Source organism: Pristis pectinata, chromosome 30, assembly GCF_009764475.1.
Source record: "Pristis pectinata isolate sPriPec2 chromosome 30, sPriPec2.1.pri, whole genome shotgun sequence".
Classification (NCBI taxonomy): Eukaryota; Metazoa; Chordata; class Chondrichthyes; order Rhinopristiformes; family Pristidae; genus Pristis; species Pristis pectinata.
This window is the reverse complement of record NC_067434.1, coordinates 17,047,438-17,067,427: the sequence shown is the minus strand read 5'-3', so window position 1 is coordinate 17,067,427 and position 19,990 is coordinate 17,047,438. Positions and strand designations below refer to the sequence as shown.

Here is a 19,990-nt window from a genome sequence, read left to right as displayed (position 1 = left end):
AAAATTAATGCTATTCTCTCCTACCTAGGGGACCTGACAGCTGTGTGGCTGCTCCTGCCTAAGTCCTCTGCATTTCTCTCTACTCCAGGGACTTTCACAATGAGGCACTGTTTGTTGGATTGGCTCCTGCTTTGTGGGATGCATGCAGTTAATGTTATTACTATATGTTGTCCTTCAGGAGAAGATAGAGAAATTGTTAGTTTCTGGAACTCCACTCATTTACAAATTGGAACTCAGATTGTTGAGGGTTGTTCCTAGTCCGTAGGTCACCACAGTGAAAAAGCACTTTCTTGCGTGCTTCTTTTGCCCAAACAATCAAATTACCAACATGAGATGTACTCATTATATTCCCAATGTAACCAGAGTTTCTATGGGAGAAGGCAAAGCCCATGTCTGCTTAAAGTGATTCTACTTGTGTTGGCTATTCGGCAGGCCATTTGTGTCATCTGCTTTTAAATGCCTCTAGATTACAGTTGTGTGCAGAATTATCTGGCAATATAGTTAAACAAGATTACATTCTGTAACCTTGAAAAACAACCCTGTGGGACATGGACTACTTGAGAAATGATCCAGAATACTGATGTATTGAGACTGGAGACATGGTGTTATCATTGAGTGATACATTTCCCGATTAAACCTTAACAAAATTTCTCATTGTTTTCTGTGTTAATTGTTCCTGTCTGCCTATATTTAAGTTTCAAAGTACTTATTTCTCTTTCACACGGAGAACAATTGAGAAATAACTTTTGGCTTTCAAAAAACGTGCTCTGTCCCACCTTCCTCACCTACATCTCTCGAAACCCTTTTCACCTCTAAAACAAGTTTCTCTGTTGCTGCAACTTTCACCTCCGTCAAGGTCAAGGATCAGGACCCATTTCCAGTTCTTCAGCAAGCTGATGTTTCAATGTGGTACTTAAGTGTAGATTGATAAAAGTTGGCTTCCCAATTGTAATGACATTCTGGTGGTTAAGCTATTCAGTGGAATACTGAGCCTCCAAACTTGTCTTCCTGATCTGTGCTGAATTTAGAGAGTCTCAATGCCTAGGGATAAGGAGTGATAGGATCACCCAAACTAATAGTGACCATTGATGAAGACAGGTTTTGGATGTGAATAGATTAGCCTGAGGTAAGGTGAAACCCGTGGAGAAACAGCCTGCCATTAAATGTTTGCCAGGATTGATGCTTTTTGGAAACTGTAAAACATTGCACTAGATAGGAGATGGTTGTTATTTTGGAATGTGAGCTATCTGGCAAAAAACAAGTCAAGGTGATTATACATGCCGAATGGGGTTGAGTGTTTAAAAGGAGGATATTTGGAAGAGTAAGGATATTCAGGAACATGGTGAAAGGGAAAAGACGGGAATAATAAGTTAAGTGTGTCACCATCAAAAAAAATAGCAAATAAGCCTTTGAGGTGAACATTCCCTTCTGTTGTCTGTCTCTCAACAAATGGAGACTTTACCATGCACACTAATGTTAAGGCATTGAGATGAATGCATAGACTTGGGGCAAGCTTGACAGCTGTTAGATCCTAACTTCCTGTTCTCTTTCCTATCTCTTAGAGTAGAAAAAAACTGCGCCTTGAGAGAAGGGTTGACCAGGTTCGAAAGCACTTGAGCTATGAGTCTGGGATCATCCGGTGGCGGTGAATGCTGCTGCTTTGCTGCTTGTCTTCCTGTAATGACCTGTAATCCCTTTGTGTACAGGTTGCAGCTGATTGCTGATGGGCTGCTGGAGCGATTTATTGCCTCAGGGCTGATGGGGAAAGAATGGGACAAGGTGAAACTCCACACTACTTTGATGAATACACTTTTCAGAAGAGATCCAACAGGTGTGTGCACAATACTCATCCCATCCAGTGCAATGCCACTCAATGTCAGTCACACACAGTCTGATAGATGCTGGGCAACCCGCACAATTATACTTATATACTAATTTATAGCAATGTATATAAGCTGTGATATCATCTTTTCAGAAATTATTTAAGATGTTTCACAGGGTTTGCGTTTCAGTTCCACCAATAGCTGTAAAAGGAAAATGCAGATTAATATTTCAGTGTAGTTCTGATGATGGACCTACATCTGAAATGCTAACCTGACCTTTTCATGATTATATGTAGTAATGTTACAAGTATGGGAGGACTTTTAAAAGAGTTTATGATTTTATTAAAAACACTAGCCAGAGGAAATACTTCCCAAATTTTACCCAATCCCACATTGATTTTGTGCACACTATCATACCTTAAAATATGTCCTTTTAACTGCTCCTCCAGTAAGACATGCAACTTTCTTTCATTATTTGTTAGAAAAGGCAAAGTGTACAAGGAATTATGAAGGTACACAGGTTACAGCTATCAATACTGGGCTTCCTGTTTGTTTCTGGCCTGCAAGAAACGGCTAAAATTTTAGTCTTATTTTATCTGGTATGTGGAGACTTTCTGTTGCATTTTTGATAGGGTTGGAGTGCTCTTTCTCAGGTTCCTCAGAATTGGAATAAGCCTGAATGGCGGGCTTGCAAATGAACTTTGGTGAGGTGCCAGCGAATGAAACACTCCCCTCGCAGGTGCTGACACCTGCAGGAGGCAAGGAGAAAGTTGACAGGAAAAAAAACAGCCGGGATATAGATACTGATCTTGCACCATCTAAGTTCTACCCAAGGAGTTAACTAATGTGAGATCCAGTGTTATTTCTGGACAGAATGAATTTATTACCAAAATAATGTTGTTTTCTTTGGAACAGAGGAGAAATTTCTTCGAGGTACATAAGAGTGATCTAGAAAGACTGAATAGGAGGGACCCATTCCTCAAGTTAAAAAGGTCAATGACTAGGGTGCATAAAATATTTAGTAAAAGGATTAGAGGGGAGTTGAAGGAAGAAAAATCATCCAAGAGTGATGGGTTTGGAACGCTGCCTAAAAGGATTGTGGAGGCAGAAACACTCATTACATTTAAAAAGTATCTGAATGAGCTCTTGACGTGTCAGGACTGGAGACTGAATTGAAAAGTGGTGTTAGGTTAGATGGTGCTTTTTCAGTGGCATGAACAGATGGGCTTCCGCTGTGAGTTATCTGTTGTAAATTCCTGTGATAAGAATGCCTTTGTCATTGTAGTTTGGTGGCTGTGATCAACTACCAATAACACAAACCTCTGTTGCTTTCAGTGGAAGAACGAAACAACACTGCTTTGGGGAAGCAGAATTTACGTGAAAGGGAATCATTTGATGCGAGAAATGTGTTAAAGGTCAGTATTAAGCCTCAATTTAAAAAATGCATCTAGTTTCCAGGAACACATTCTGAACAGTGCTGAGTTGGGTTAGTGCTTTAACTAGAATAATGGGACACTGTACATAGCAGGTAACATCTCCCATGATTCTTGACTACACAGAGAGCAGGTGAGTATTCTCTGTTGTCCTGACCAATACTTACCCAATTAACATCACTTAACCAAGAGATATAGTTATCATTTCTTACTCTACTGGGACATTGTTTCCTGCAATATGGTTGTCTGCTTTCTACATTAGAGTCATAGAGCCATCTAGTCATACAGCACAGAAACAGGCTCTTCTGCACACCATATGCTGCTTGTTGTACCTAACTACACCAATCCCATTTAAAGGCATTTGGTCATAGCCTTTTATGCCTTGGCGATTCAAGTACTTATCTAGATGCTGCTTAAACTTGCGCTGGTGAACGTTTCAAAAGTGCTTCTTTAGCTGTGGAATGCTTTAGAATGTTCTGAAGTCTTGCAAGGTACTGCGTGATTGCAAGTCTTTGCAATGTTGTAGATTAAGAATAACTGCATTTTGGAAGTGGATGTAAATGAATGCCATATCTGACCAGTGAGGAAGCATCCATCGGTTCATCCTGTAGGGCATCAGCTTGACTCTGTTTGATTACGTTTTCGGAAAATTGTGTACTTGGGCTGCACAGCAGGCTGCTGTACTACTGAGAAAGTACATTGTCTGACGTGCTTACCTTCCAGTAATGTATGAAATATCCTAAGGCTTTATTCAAAAAAGGGAAGGCAGTTCTGATGCCGAGGTTAAAACTCCCCTCTAAACCAGTATCAGCAGTAGGGCATATTAATTGTTAAAATACAAAACATGATAGATACTGGAAATAAAACATCAAGACAGACTATGCAGTAAATATTCAGCACGGTAGCGTAGCGGTTAGCGTGACGCTATTAGAGCGCCAGCGATCGGGGTTCGATTCCCGTCGCTGTCTGTAAGGAGTTTGTACGTTCTCCCGTGTCTGCGTGGGTTTCCTCCAGGTGCTCCGGTTTCCTCCCACATTCTAAAGACGTACGGGTAGGTTAATTTGGGGTTTAAAATGGGCGGCGCAGACTTGTTGAGCCGAAAGGGCCTGTTGCCACGCTGTAAATAAAATTTTTTTAAAAATTTAAAAATAATCGGACAGCAACTGTGGGAAGAGAAACTGTGATAACATGTCATGTTCATAATCTTTCATCTGGTCCACCTGTGTTGGTGCCTGTATGCTTGACAGGGAATCTTTGCTCACCCCAACCCCTTGAGCGCTCAGACCTGCCGCCCCTCCCTGCATACACAACTACCCATCATCAGGTTAAATTACTTGGAGTCATTAATGATATAAAACAATTGTTTGCTTATATAATGTTCTCTGTACATGAGTAAAATGTAAATGGGGATGTTTTGAAAAGAAAGCCACTATATATGTGCATGTTGGAATAAGCAAGGTGACTTATTTTGGATTGACTTATGCTTCACTCTTCAGTTTATCTTCTATCATGTTTCCCTCCTACATCCCACTCTCCACCAGTGCCGTGAATGAACTGCCAATTACAGTCTACCCTACCATGTGGTCGGTCACAAGGAACTGAATGAGAGGAGCCATCACAGGGGATTGGGGGGATAGGGACTCTCTGCCTGAGCTGGGATTCTATGTGCCATCTGGGAATTATAAACAGGGATTCCCTTTCTTACTGCCAGTCCATGGAATTCCTCAGTGAAAGAGATTTTATCTTACTGGTGCAAAGTCTCTTATAACTATAAGCTCACTAACTCTGGATCTCACTACACTGGTGCCCCACTTAGCACTTATCTGTTCCCAGTATTGAAAGTGCTAAAGGAACCAGTGCTAAGAAGCATTACTATAACATTATATATAGAAAGGTGCATTACTGACGGCTCTGTTGTGTTGGGGAGTTGGCACGAGTACCTGCCTCCCTGACACTGCACACTGCTCTGCTGGGAACCTGGTGTGAATCCTTGCCCTCCACTAGTACTCATGCAGCATGAATACCCCTCAGCTTGGTTTGGTGGTGGTGAGCAGGCTGGGACAAGAGGTGTGGCCGCTCAGCGCCAAGATGTGGGGTTGAGGGCAACTTGGGTACTGGCAGCACCTGTCGTCAGATCACCAGGGCCCCTGGTTTCTCATCACTGCCTCTCAAAGGTAATGGTAGCTGTTGTCTCACCCTTTTTTTGATTGGCTGCACAGCTTTTCCCACCCCCAAAATTTAACTCAACTAAAAGCCTCCGCTTACCTTTCTCAGAGCAGCTATTCTTTCCCTTTGATTACTGTACTTGTGGGAGGCACGGGCTCTGTCTGAAAGCTGGGAAGTGTGTGGAAGTTAGTGCAGCACTGAGGTTGCCGTCAGCATATGTACCATTGAGACAGATGTAGTTGCTGGCTTCCGCCTGTGCCAGGAGTGAACACAAAATAGTTTTAATTTTTTTTATATTATTATGGAATCTGGTGTAGCTAGCAAGGCCAACAGTTATTGCCCATCCTTTCCTGCTCTTGAGAGGGTGGTGGTGAGCTACTTCCTTGAACCACTGCAGTTCTTAGAGTCATAGCGTACTACAGCACAGAAACAGGCCCTTTGGCCCATCCAGTCCCTGCCAGCCTGGTTTTCTGCCTAGTCCCATCTACCTGCACCCGGACCATAGCCCACCATACCTCTCTCATCCATGCACCTATCCAAAATGTTACAATTGATCCCGCATCCACCACTTCCGTTGACAGCTCGTTCCACACTCGCACCACCCTCTGAGTGAAGAAGTTCCGCCTCAGATTCCCCTTAAATATTTCACCTTTCACCCTAAACCTATGTCCTCTAGTTCTAGTCTCACCCAACCTGAGGGGAAAAAGCCTGTATGCATTCACCCTATCTACACCCCTCATAATTTTGTGCACTTCTATAAGATTTCCCCTCATTCTCCTGCACTCCAGGGAGTAAAGTCCTAACCTATTCAACCTTTCCCTATAACTCAAGTCCCAGCAACATCCATATAAATTTTCTCTGCACTCTTTCAAGCTTATTGATATCTTTCCTGTAGGTAGGTGACCAGAACTGCGCACAGTACTCGAAGTTTGGCCTCACCAACATCTTATATATAACATAACATATACATAACATCCCAACTCCTGTACTCAATGCCCTGATTTATGAAAGCCAATGTGCCAAAAGTTCTCTTTAAGGCCCTATCTACCTGTGATGCTACTTAAGGAATTATGGATCTGTATTCCCAGGTCCCTTTGTTCTACCACATACCTCAGTGCCCTACCATTCACTGTGCAAGTCTTACCCTGGTTTGTCCTCCTAAAATGCATCACCTCACACTTGTCTGCATTAAATTCCATCTTCCATTTTCAGCCCATTTTCCCAGCTGGTCCAGATCACTTTGAAAGTTTTGATAGCCTTCCTCGCTGTCCACTACGCCCCCAATCTTGGTGTCATCCACAAATTTGCTGATCCAGTTTACCACCTTATCATCTAAATCGTTAATACAGATGATAAACAACAACAGGCCCAGCACCGATCCCTGCGGCACACCACTAGTCACAGGCCTCCAGTCAGAGAGACAACCATCTACTACCACTCTCTGGCTTCTCCCACTAAGCAAACATTGAATCCAATTGACTACTTCATCCTGAATGCCAAGGGTCTTAACCTTCTGAATCAGCATCCCATGCAGGACTTTGTCAAAGGCCTTGCTAAAGTCCATGTAGACAATGTCCACCACCTTGCCTTGATCAACCTTCTTGGTAACCTCCTTGAAAAGGTTAGACATGACCTACCATACACAAAGCCATGTTGACTATCCCTAATCAGGCCCTGACTATCCAAATACTCAAATATCCTGTCCCTCAGAATACCTTCCAATAATTTACCCATGACTGACGTCAGGCTCAGCAGCCTGTCATTTCCAAGCTTATTCTTAGAGCCTTTCTTAAACAATCGAACAACATTAGCTGTCCTCCAGCAACTCACCCAGGGCTAAGGACGTTCTAAATATCTGTGCCAAGGCCCCTGCAATGTTCGCACTAGCCTCCCACAAGGTCTGAGGGGATACTTTGTCAGGCCCTGGGGATTTATCCACCCTAATTTGCCTTGAGACAGCAAGCACCTCCTCCTCCGTAATCTGGATATGGTCCATGACCTCACTACTCTTTTTCCTCAGTTCTATAGACTGTGTCTGTCTCTCGAGTAAATACAGATGCAAAAAATTCATTTAAGATCTTCCCTATCTGTTTCGGCTCCACACATAGATGACTACACTGATCTTCAAGAAGACCAATTTTGTTCCTTACTATCCTTTTGCCCTTAATATAGCTATCAAAACCCTTTGGATTCTCTTTCACCTTGTCTGCCAGAGCAACCTCGTGTCTCTTTTAGCCCTCCTGATTTCACTCTTAAGTGTTCTCTTGCATTTCTTATGCTCCTCAAGCACCTCATTTGATCCTAACTGCCTGTACCTGATATGCGCCTCGTTTTTCTTTACCAGGGCCTCAATATTCCTCGATAACCGAGGTCCCCTAAACCTGTTAGCCTTGCCTTTTATTCGGACAAGAACCTACAGATCCTGCACTCTCAATATCTCACTTTTGAAGGCCTCCCACTCCCATCTCTTTGCCGGAAAACAACCTATCCCAATGTGTGCCTGCCAGATCCTTTCTGATGCCCTTAAAATTGGCCTTCCTCCAGTTTAGAATCTTAACCCTAGGACCAGTCCTATCCTTCTCCATAATTATCTTGAAACTAATGGAATTATGATCACTAGATCCAAAATGTTTCTCTACACTCACTTCTGTCACCTGCCCGCACCTGACTCAGTGCCCAAGACCTGACTGCTGTGGCTTTCCCCTGGCAGGTCACCCCCTCCCCAACACTATCTAAAACAATATACTTGTTATTGAGGGGAATGGCCACAGGGGTACCTTGCACTGACTGCCTATTCCTTTTCCCACTCCTGACAGTCACCCAGCTACCTGCTTCCTGCAACTTGGGTGTGACTGCTTCCCTGGGTGGGAGTTCCAGGATTTAGGCCCAACAGTGATGAAGGAATGGTGATTATATTCACAAGTCAGGGTAATGTGCAACTTGGAAGGGAACCTACATGTAGTGGCTTTCCTGGGCAATTAAAGCTCTTGAACTTACTGTTGGTAGGGGTTGCAGGTTTGGGAGGTGCTGTTGGAATAGCCTGGCTGAATAATTGCAGTATATTTTGTAGGTGATGCATGCTGCAGCCATTGTGCACTAGTGAGTTAGGGAAGGAAGGTTTAGGTTGATGAATGGAATACTGATCAAGCAGGCAACTTTGTCCAGGATGGTGTAAAACTTCTTGCATTGATTCACGAATGTGTTTCATCAAACTTATGACTTGTAGGTGGTGGAAATGCTTTGAGGAATCAGAAGGTGAGTAATTCACTACAGGATACTCAACCCCTGACCTACTTTCATCGTTACATTATTGGTGTGGTTGGATCAGTTGAGTCCTGGTCAGTGGTGATCCCCAGGCCAATGGTGGGACACTGGGCAATGGACAGTATCAATGACATTGAATGATGAGGGTAGTTAGTTAGACTCTCTCTTATCAGATACGGCCATAGCCTGGTAATTTTGTAAGGCAAATGTTACATGCCACTTGTAACCCCATGCCTGAATATTGTCCAGATCTTTGTGCTTGCAGGCATAGACTGCTTCATTTCCTTAGGAGTTGCAGATGGAGTTGAAGGCCACGTAATCATCAACAAACATCTGAACTTTGTCCTTATGGTGGAGGGAAGGTCATTGTTGAAGATGGTTGGGCACAGGACACTGGCCAGGGGAACTCCTGCAGTAATGGCCTGGGCTTGGGATGATTGGCCAGTAACAACCACAACCATCTCTCTTTGTGTGAGGTATGACTCCAACCACTGGAGTATTTTCCCCTGACACCCATTAACTTCAGTTTAACCATGACTTATTGATGCCGTGCTTGGGCCAACTGCTGCCTTCACCTCGTGAGCAGTCACTCTCACCTCACCCCTGGAATTCACCTCTTTGTTCCAAGTTCAGGGGTTTGGATCAAAGTGGCCCTGACAAAGCCTAAGTAGGGCATCAGTGAGCCGGTAATTGGTGAGTAAGTACCACTTGATAATACTGCAGTGACAACTTTCACACTTTGCTGATAATTGACAGTGGACTGATGAATTGGGTAATGATTAGCTGAATTAGTTTTGTCCTGCATTTTGCAAAGAATACATACCTGGGCAATGTTCCACATTGTCAGTAGATGCCAGCGGGATAACTGAACTGGAATGATGTGGCTAGTGTTGTGTCTAGACAGAGCTCTGGTGTTCAATACAGTCTCGTCCTTGGCCTATTTAGCTCTCACATGCTGGGCTCCACCATCAGGTGTCCTTGAAGCCTCCTCCTCTTGTTAGCTGTTTCATTGTCCATCACCACTAGATGCAGCAGTTCTGCAGAACTTTGGTCTGACCCATTAGTCATGATAATGCTTAACTTTGTTGCATGGTGTTTTTGCTGTTCAGCATAGTCCTATGTTGCAGCTTCACTAAATAGGCTGCTTATTTTTAGATACGCCTGGTGGTGCTTCAGGCGTGCAGTTCCACACATTGACCAGGATTGATCCCCTAGCTTGATAGTGAGGAAGATAAAGGGAAGTACCAGGCATGATGCTAGTGCCTGTTGTTGATGGTCGATAGCAACTCCTGGATACCTGGTTTTGAGTGGCCTGATCTCTTCTGAGTCTATTCCATTTAGCAGATTTGTTGTGCTACACAATATGATGAAAGGTGTCCTCAGTGAGTCTGCATGAAAACTGTGTGGTGGTCCAGCACTATGATACACAGGTGACTCTGCCACAGGTAAATTGGTGAGGACAAGGTTAAGTAGGTTTTTCCCTCATTGCTTCTGTCACTATCTGCTGGCAGCTATGTCCTTTAGGACTTGTCCAGCTTTGTCAGTAGTGGTGCTACCAAGCCAGTTATGGTGATGGAATTGACAACTCCCATCTAGAGTACATACTGTGCTCTTATTTCAGCACTTTGGAGAGAATTCATTCATCATCCGAGAAGAACAGTAAATGATAATCAGGTTTCTTTGGCCACGTTTGGCCATGAGATTTCATGGTGTTTGGAGTCATTGTTGAGGACCAAGGGCTGCTTCCTCCCCCACCTGTATACCACTCTGCTGTCCCCTTATGTGGGTCTGTTCCACTGATGGAACAGGAATTGTGATGGAGCAGACTAGCACATTGATATGATTCTGTAAGGACTACTATATTAGGCTGATGCTTGACTTGCCTGTGGGACAACTCTCCCAGTTAGGGACCGATCCCCAGATGTTTATGAAGAGGACTCTGTAAGTTCAACTAATCAATGCCTAACAATCTATCCAATTTTGTTCCATCTACGATCCACTGTAGTGGTTACAGTACAACTGAATGACTCAGTAAGCCACTTCAGAAGGTGTTTAAGAGTCGACCAGATTGGTGGATCTGGACTCATAGACCAGACTGGGTAGGGACGTCAGATTTCCTCCCCTGAAAGACATAAGTGAACCAGAAGAGCTTTTACAAAAGTCCAGTCGTTTTTAGGTCCTCATTACTAATGACTAGTTTTTTTTCCCCCTGATCATTACCTGAATTTGGATTCCACAGCTGCTTTGATGGGAGTTGAACTTGGAAGTCTCTGCATAGTTAGTCCAGGACTCTGAATTACTAGTTCTGATAATTCAATCGCTGTCCTCCATTGTTCCTGTGTTAGGGACCCAACCTTAAAAAGCATCAGCTTCACATGTAATACTTGACAGCAAAATCCCCTTTTTTAAACTGTGGAAATAAAAATTTACCAGGGTTAAACAAGACGAGTTTATTTTAATTGACTGGGATCTTTTAAACCTAACAATTTCTAATTACATCACAAAGCTGATTTAGGAATTCAAAACTTGATTTAATTATTGAAAGGTAGCAGTACCCTAACCTCTTCAAAATTATGTATTTCTGTGAAGACTGATACTAGATGTGCAGATTTTAAATTCCAGTGTCATTACTGCACAATTAAATCTTCAAGTACAAACAAGGCTGCTTTACAAGGTAGATGTAACTTTTTGGTCAACTAAAGCACATTTTATATTTTCAGCATTGTTATTAAGTAGTGAAGTAGACTTTGTGTACCATTGCAAAAAAACAAACTGCTGGATAAATTAGAGGACATAGGTTTAAGGTGAGGAGTGAAAGACTTAAAAGGCACCTGAGAGGCAACTTCTTCATGCAGAGGGTGGGTATGGAGTGAGCTACCAGAGGAAATGGTTGAGGCAGGTACAATAACGACACTTAAACACATTTGGACTGGTACGTGGATAGGAGGGGTTCAGAGAGATATGGGACAAACATGGGCAAATGAGACTAGCTTGGTGGGCACCATGGTCGGCATGAACGAGTTGAGCTGAAGGGCCTGTTTCCATGCTGTATTACTCTACAAGTCTATAACTCATCAGGTCGACAGCATCTGTGGAGGCAAAGGGATAGTTGATATTTTGGGTTGAGATCCTGCATCAGGGCTAGTGTAACATTTCTCTACTGATGTGAAAGATGAGAGTTGAGAGGGAAGTGTTTTCGGTAGGTTTGGAGTGGCCCAGGGCAAACACTGGGTACTCTCCCTGACGTCACTTAATTCAGTTGTTGGCTCATTAATGCATGCATCCCAGATCAGTCATTAGGCTGAAAATGTCTTTGTGGCTCTTTATTGATGTATAAGTAAGCAGATGTTGCTGGTTTCAAGAAACTGTTCTGCATCGTCACAATTTTGTGAGCAGATAACAGGATTCTCAAGCTGTTGCTGCCTCTGTACAGCACTTCTCTTCCTGCCCACTCTCTCCCAGACTGAGCCTGAGGCACCAATCCTTGCTGGGGTCTCCGCTGAACCTCCATCATCTGCTCAACTATCAATCCCAACAATCTGGCCAAATCCCACAGCCCTCACTGATCATCTGCCAATCAACTTGCCCGACTCCCCCCCCCCACTGAATTACATGCCCCTGCACATTCCTCTCTAAGATCCTTTCCCACCCTCTTTCTGTACTCCACTGTAAATAAAACATATATCCCCTTGTAAAGTGCTTGGACGCTTAATTGCCCCATCCAATTTTCTCTCCTCTTAGATAGGAATTCAGGTAAACCCCTAAGAGCATTAGGTCCTCCCTGTCAGATTTTCCTCTATTTGCTGCATCTGATGAAAGGAACTATTACCAAGCTGAAGCTGTGTTTGAGGTGGCCAGTCCACTAGGTAGACCAGAGCCAAAATCTGATTTTCTGTCTGCCTATCTACTCTGAAGAGATGCTATAATTAGAAACACGCTGAGGTCCTTTGGAGGCTAATTGGTTTGAGGAAAATTTAATCAAATTTAGACCGAACGTAAAAGTAATTTTCTCTTTGCTTTGATGTGAATGTGTTATGGAAGTCAGAAAAAGCAGCAGGCACACCTGGTTTCATCTTTTAGCATTTAGTTTTCAAGGTGGCTGGAGGTCCATGACCAGTGGTGTTCCTCAGGGATCGTACTGGGACCTCTGTTGTTTGTGATGTATATAAATGACTCGGGTAAAAATGTAGGTGGGTGGGTTAGTAAGTTCTCAGACGATACAAAGATTGGTGGCGGTGTTGATAATGTAGAACATTGCTAAAGGATACAGTGGGATGTAAATCAGTTGCAGATATAGGTGGAGAAATGGTGGATGGAGTTTAATCTGGCCAAATGTGAGGTGTTGAACTTTGGGAGCTCAAATGTAGAGGGACAGTACATAGTCAATGGCAGGAGCCTTAACAGTGTTGACGTACAGAGGGATCTTGGGGCCCAAGTCCATAACTCCCAGAAGGTGGCTGCAAAGGTTGATACGCATATGGCATGCTTGCCTTTATTAGTCGAGGCATTGAGTTCAAGAGTCAGGAAATTCTGTCACAGCTTTATAAAACTCTGGTTAGGCCGCATCTGGAGTATTGCGTTCAATTCTGGTTGCCCCATTATAGAAAGGTTGTGGAGGCTTTAGAGAGGGTGCCGAAGAGGTTTACCAGGATGCCACCTGGATTAGAGGATATGTGCTATGCAGAGAGGTCAGACAAACTTGGGTTGTTTTCTCTGGAGCGGTGGAGGCTGAAGGGAGACCTGATAGAAATTTATAAGATTATGAGAGGCATAGATAGGGTAGACAGCTGGTACCTTTTTCCCAGGGTCAAACTGTCTAATACCAGAGGGCATGGATTTAAGATAAGAGGAGGTAAATTCAAAGGAGATGTGCGGGACAAGTTTTTCACACAGAGAGTGGTGGGTGCCTGGAATGTGCTGCCAGGGGTGGTAGTGGAGGCAGATACAATAGAGGTGTTAAAAGGCTCTTTGATAGGCACATGAATGGCACAGAGGGATATGGACATTGTGTGGACAGAAGGGATTAGTTTAGTTAGGTGTTTAAATTATTAGTTTAATTAGTTCAGCATAACATTGTGGGCCGAAGGGCCTATTCCTGTGTTGTACTGTTCTAGGTCTAAAGTATGATATTGTTAGGTTTCCTAATAATGAAATTTAATCAACTAATCTTTATTGTTTAGCTTTCTCTGTACCTCCAGTTTAATCAAACTATGACGGCACAGTAGAGCTGCTGCCTCACAGTTCCAGCTACCTGGGTTCAATCCTGACCTCTGATGCTGTCTCTGTGGAGCTTGCACATTCTCCCTGCAAGTGTGTGGATTTCCTCTGAGTGCTCCAGTTTCCTCAAATCCCAAAGACCTACAGGTTGGTAGGTTAATGGCAAGAATAAATAGGTTAGTGTAAGATTAATGTAAACGAATGCTCAATGGCTGGCACAGAAGCAGATTTCGGTACGCTTCCGACTCTATAACTATAAATTAAGACAGATGTCATGTTCCTTACTGGGATCTCATTCACTCAGTGGCCTCCTGGTATTCAAGGTCACCCATTAATGCAAAGTTTGGGAGATTCCAGTTCCCACAGTTTGGTGGGAGGCTGGTTTTACTGGTGAGCAAGCAGCCAGAATGTTGGGAGTTAGTATGTGCCTTCAAGGAATTGCCCACCTTCCAGTCCAAAACTCAGATAAATACTGGCAGCCACAGCAGTAACCGCTAGCAATGGGGTGGACCATCCAGTCTATTATTTTGTTCCGATGCAAGGTTTCAGCCCAAAGCATCGACAGTTCCTTTTCCCCCACAGATGCTTCTCGAACTGCTGAGTTCCTCCAGCAGATTGTGTATTGCTCCAGATTCCAGCATCTGCAGTCTTTTGTGTTCCTATGCTGATTATGTGGGGTTGTCCAATCTGTAACACTATTATGGCTAATCCCTGGAAACTGACAGGTAGTGAGAAAAATTACTTTCTAACTTACCTTTATGTAAGCAGCTATTTATTCATTCTGTACTGTTTGATAACTTTTTAATTGATGTTTGAACCAGCCACTTGTATGCTTGACACTCAGGATATGATAGATGCCCACGTGATTTTTTATAAAGGTGAGAATATAGGATCAAGAAGAGGCTATACAGCCTCTCAACCCTCTCCTTCCTCATTGTCTGTGACTTAATGCCATGTACTCTTCATTTCTCTGCATGCCTTAATATCTTTGGTTTACAGATTCTATCAAAATCATATTTTAAATTAACAATTGATAAATTGCTATTTATGGAAAAGTGTTCCGGATTTCTGTCAATCTCTGTACATAGAATGTTCCTTAATTTAGATATTGAAAAGCCTGGCTCTAATTTTTAAACTGTGTCCCCTGGCCCTAGGTTCCCCAGTTAGCAAGAAAGTTCCCTCCCCCCTCCCCCTCCCCCCTTGCCCCCTCTCCCATCAATTCCACTTGAAATGTTCAATCAAGTCATCTATTAACCTTCTAAGTAGATAACTGGTATTATTTTATGGTTATGCATGACAAAAATTCACCAGCATGCATTAGATTAGCAGAAGAGTGAATACTTCTATTTCTAATGAGGAAAAGCATGTATTACATCAATTAAATTGCTGTGGTTGAAAAACAAATTGACCTCCAAGCTGTGTGAGGAAGGCTAGCTGATGAGATTTCTTCTTGCTTTTTATTTGCTCTGCTCTGTAGGTGGCCAAACACTGACTCTGTGGGATGTGTAGCAATTGGCTTTGAATGTGCTCAGGCACCCCAGCACTTCATTCTCAAATTGACCTTGAGTTTAAATGATACTCAATTGAAATAGCAGCCGAGGTAGAAAGTTCACCTCTTTCTGCTTCTGTTGTAGATTGCGTTAACCTGTGTTTTATTTTTTTAAAAAGCCCTTTGTCAATCCCATTAAACTAGTGGGATAAAGGTACAGAATTGGGAAGCTTGTATCGTGGTATTCTTATGGAGAAAAGCCACAGGACGCAAACATTTGCACTGACAGTGTAAAGACAGAACAATATTTTGGAATTACATCCCAGACCCCTTTCAATTTTATCTGACTGTCCAGAAACATATTCAGTTATCTCGTTAATCTCTATTTAAATATTGAAATCTTCGTACCCTTTGGGTAATTTCTTATTGTACTTCCAAATTCCACATTTTAATTCACATCACTTTGAGCTCCAGTAGTGTTTCAATCATCATCAAACCTTTCCTTTTCCAAAGGAACCTGTCCTTGTAGGATAAATTTGTGATATCTGGAATCATCTACGTTTAGCTCAACCACTTAAAATGTACCTTATTTATTATTACATGGAATATACAGAATATACAGCATAGAAATGAGCCACTCAAGCCATCTGGTCTATAACCTACATGGGACTTTTCCAGTGCTGCATAACTTCAACCAAGCCTTCTTTTAAATGTATCTTACTATTCACTTCAACCACTTCCTAGGACAGTGAGGTTCACTTTCCAACCGCTCTTTTGATGATATTCCAGTAAGGAATATTACTATACAAACAGTTACTAGTGTTTGTCTTGTATTTATAACCCCCTAGTTTTGGATGCCTCACACTGAGAATTATGTCTATCCTAATCTAATTCCTTCATAATTATAACTTTTTTTTAAAATGAGGATTTTTTTAAATCCACTAGCTGGTAGCCAGTAGATTGACACACAGATCCTGGTAGAATTGTATTCTCCCTCACTTTCTGCTGTAGGGAGAGAAGCAGCAAATAATTGATGCTGCTTTATCGGATGATAAGTTTAAACCGCATTGCACATGTTACAAACCGAAGAGCAACACTTTTATAGAACTGAGAAGCACAAACGATTTGTTGATACCCTAAACAGGTGACCAATTCCAAACTGCTGTGCAGAAATGGGCCATTTGAGCCACTATCACTGCACCAGTTACTACGCTTTCATTCTCATTTACAGCATTCAAACTATGATGTAAGAAAAGCTTTGATTTTCTGTGTAAGCAACAACCTGACACAGTTATTCTTGTGAGTCCCTGACCTTGCTTCCAAAGCACAAATAGCTGTCCAAAAGAAAGCTCTGCTGGCACTGTAGAAACTTGCAAGAGCAATACCATCATTTAGTCAACAAAATAAATAAAATCTGAAGATATTGTACTTGTGTCTTTCATCAGTAAAATAGAAATCGGGAGAGCCTCCCAGGTTATGCTGTGGAGATCCATGTGAGGAACAGTGGGTTAAAGCTGTGGTTACAATGTCAGCTGTAGCATCTATGGAGATGGAGCTTCTATTCAGTAAAAGAAGAAGAAATACATGCATTTATATAGCACCTTTCAACCTCAGAACGAATAAAGCACCATGCAGCCAACTGAATATTTTTGAAGTGTGCTATTTCAGTTTCTGAAATGCATCAACTAATTTTCACAGTTCAATCTCCCACTGGCAGCAGCTTGCGTATGTTTTGATGTTGGTTGAAGGATAAATATTGACCAGGAAACTGGGAGTAACTCTTGAAATAGTCTCATGAAATCTTTTATTTCCTAAGGGAGTAGACAGGATCACAGTTAAGCACCTACTCTAAAGGACAGCATGTCCATCACTAAGGTACTCCCTCAATAATGCACTAAGTACCCGCCCTAGACTCTTGGAGCATTGACTGTAATACTTACGTAGTTGCACAATACTTTCATTTTAAGGTTTTCTCTCATTACCATGAGAAATGGTGGGATCTCATTGAAACCTACCGGATACCGAAAGGCCTGGATAGAGTGGACGTGGAGAGGATGTTTCCATTAGTGGGAGAGTCCCTTTGAAACTGAGATGAGGAGAAATTATTTCAGCCAGCGGGTGGTGAATCTGGGATTAGTTGCCACAGAGGTCCATGGAGGCCAAGTCATTGGGTGTATTTAAGGCAGAAATTCATAGGTTCTTGATTGGTAAGGAGGTTAAGGGTTACAGGGAGAAGGCGGGAAATGGAGTTGGAAAAAAATCACCCATGATTGAATGGCAGAATGGACTCAATGGGCCGAATGGCCTAATTCTATTCCTGCATCTTGTGGTCATTGCATGTCGGGATATGCCAATGTAACAGACACCTCTAACAAAAGGAGGAATAACCCTCCACCTTACAGGTAAAATATTAACACCTTCCTTTCCTTTGCAGAAATTTGAAGATTACTTTTTTGGTGAAGTGGAGCTGAACATGGTCCATATCTCCCAGAGGTTCTCAGCTGACAGTTCTGGGTTCTATTCTTCTTCTGGTTCCATCAGCTTTTCTTAAAAGTTGTGAAGTTGTTGAGCCCTGACTGGTTGACAGGATGTGTGCAAGATCAATCGCTGCACCCCGCCAACCCAAAAAAAAGGCGATAGCTAAGTCTCGCAGCTGAACTTGGAAACCACGGCAGAACAGACTCACGTGGCATTTAATAGAAAATGAAGCAGAGTTTCAATGGGATAAATTTAACCTCCTTTTTCTGAAGCAAGGACTGAATTGTTGTGACTCTTTTGGCCTTGGAATGACAGAGTAAGATGCTCATTTAAGCTCCCTTTTTTTGACCCAACATTGTTCCTCAGAAGGATACATCCTATTGCACCAGTTTGGCATTTTTCCATCCCTTTGCCAATCATCCCATGCTCTCTTGGGCGGATCGCCATCTTCATCCTACATGCACCACCACAGACTGCTTATATGCGTTTTGTAGATGACCCTTAGGGTCAGCAGGCAGAGGAGACTCTCTTAATACCATTGCCACTCCAGAACTGGAAACATGAGACCAGCTTGCTAACATTCTGCTCCAGCCTGCCCTCTGATTGCTGGGAATGGTCTCAGCCTGTCAGACAGTTGCAGGGAATATTTGGTTGCAACGTGTTGTGGTGAGTTAATAGAGGAACAGAGCAGATGTGCTTATCATGTAACAAATAAATCATCACAGACAACTGAAGCCTGATGTGCCCATGAATTCCCTGCAGAATATAGCCGGTTTGGATTGTGTTTTCCTTGCCTTACAGCAGGCACAGTTGAAAATCCAGGATAAAATGCAGGACCTAGCCATTTTAAACCTGCAGAATAATACACCCAGGAGGCCATTCACCCGTCAGGTTTGTGACTGCTCCTCGGTGAGCTGTCATGGAGTTTTACAGCACAGAAACAGGCCCTTCGGCCCCACTCATCCATGCCGGTCAAGCTGCCTAACTGAGCTCGTCCCATTTGCCTGAATTTGGCCCTAAACCTTTCCTATCCATGTACCTGTCCAAATGTCCTCTAAATGTTGTAATTGTACCCACCTTTACCACTTCCTCTAGCAGCTCGCTCCATATACACACCAACCTCTGTGTGAAAATGTTGCCCCTCAGGTCCCTTTTAAATCTTTCCCCTCTCACTTTAAATCTCTGCCCTCTAGTTTTAGAATCCTCTACCTTGGGGAGAAGACTGTGGCTATTCACCTTATCTATGCTCCTCCTGATTTTATAAACCTCTATTTAGTCACTCCTACATTCCAGGGAAAAAAGTCAGAATCAGAATCAGATTTATTGTCACTGACATACGATGTGAAATTTGTTGTTTTGCAGCAGCAGTACAGTCCAAAAACATAAAATCCATGAATTACAAAAAAAATATATAAATAGTGCAAAAAAAAGGAATAATGAGGTAGTGTTCATGGGTTCATGCACCACTCAGAAATCTGATGGCGGAGGGGAAGAAGCTGTTCCTGAATCATTGAGTGTGGGTCTGCAGGCTCCTATACCTCCTCCCCGATGGTAGTAACAAGAGGAGGGCATGTCCCAGATCGTGAGGGTCCTTTATGATAGATGCTCCCTTCTTGAGGCACCGCCTCTTGAAGATGTCCTTGATGGTGGGGAGTGTTGTGCCTGTGATGGAGCTGGCTGAGTCTACCCTCTGCAGGCTCTTGTGATTCCGTCCTAGCCTATCCAGTCTCTCCTTGTAACTCAAACCCTCCAGTCCTGGTAACGTCCCCGTAAATCTTTTTTGTACCCTTTCCAGTCTTGGCTCTTTCCCCTTGGTTATGTAAATATTTTCCCTTGAGATAGTTACCCCATTCTCTTTTGAATGTTACTATTGGATTTGCCTTTTTTTAGACAGTGTATTCCAGATCACAACAACTTGTGTAACAAGCAAAACACATAAATGTTGCTTGTGATCCTTTTCCCTTTTCACCCCTGCCTTTGGTCACTGATAATTCTTCAACTGAAAGCAGTTGCTCTGTTAAAGCTATCTATGATTTTTAAGCACTTCTGCTCCATATTTTCCAGTCTCCTATTCATGTCAGGCAACTTCTAAGGGTATAGATTAAATTATGTACTGCCAT

General features: G+C 42.8%; 1 protein-coding gene across 3 annotated transcripts in view; it reads left to right on the top strand.

The window, feature by feature from the left end:
- The window catches only part of ascc1 (activating signal cointegrator 1 complex subunit 1), a 57,201-nt gene that overhangs the window by 30,054 nt on the left and 7,157 nt on the right, over positions 1-19,990 (top strand). For 2 of the 3 annotated variants that reach the window (XM_052041448.1, XM_052041449.1), the window contains exons 8-10: positions 1,707-1,831; positions 3,159-3,238; positions 17,827-18,604. In XM_052041448.1, the coding sequence (XP_051897408.1) occupies positions 1,707-1,831; positions 3,159-3,238; positions 17,827-17,943 (322 nt within the window). In that variant the 3' untranslated portion in view covers positions 17,944-18,604. Of the gene's footprint in view, positions 1-1,706; positions 1,832-3,158; positions 3,239-17,826; positions 18,605-19,990 lie in introns of those variants that run through there. The other variant, XR_007958413.1, reaches the window with a different exon arrangement.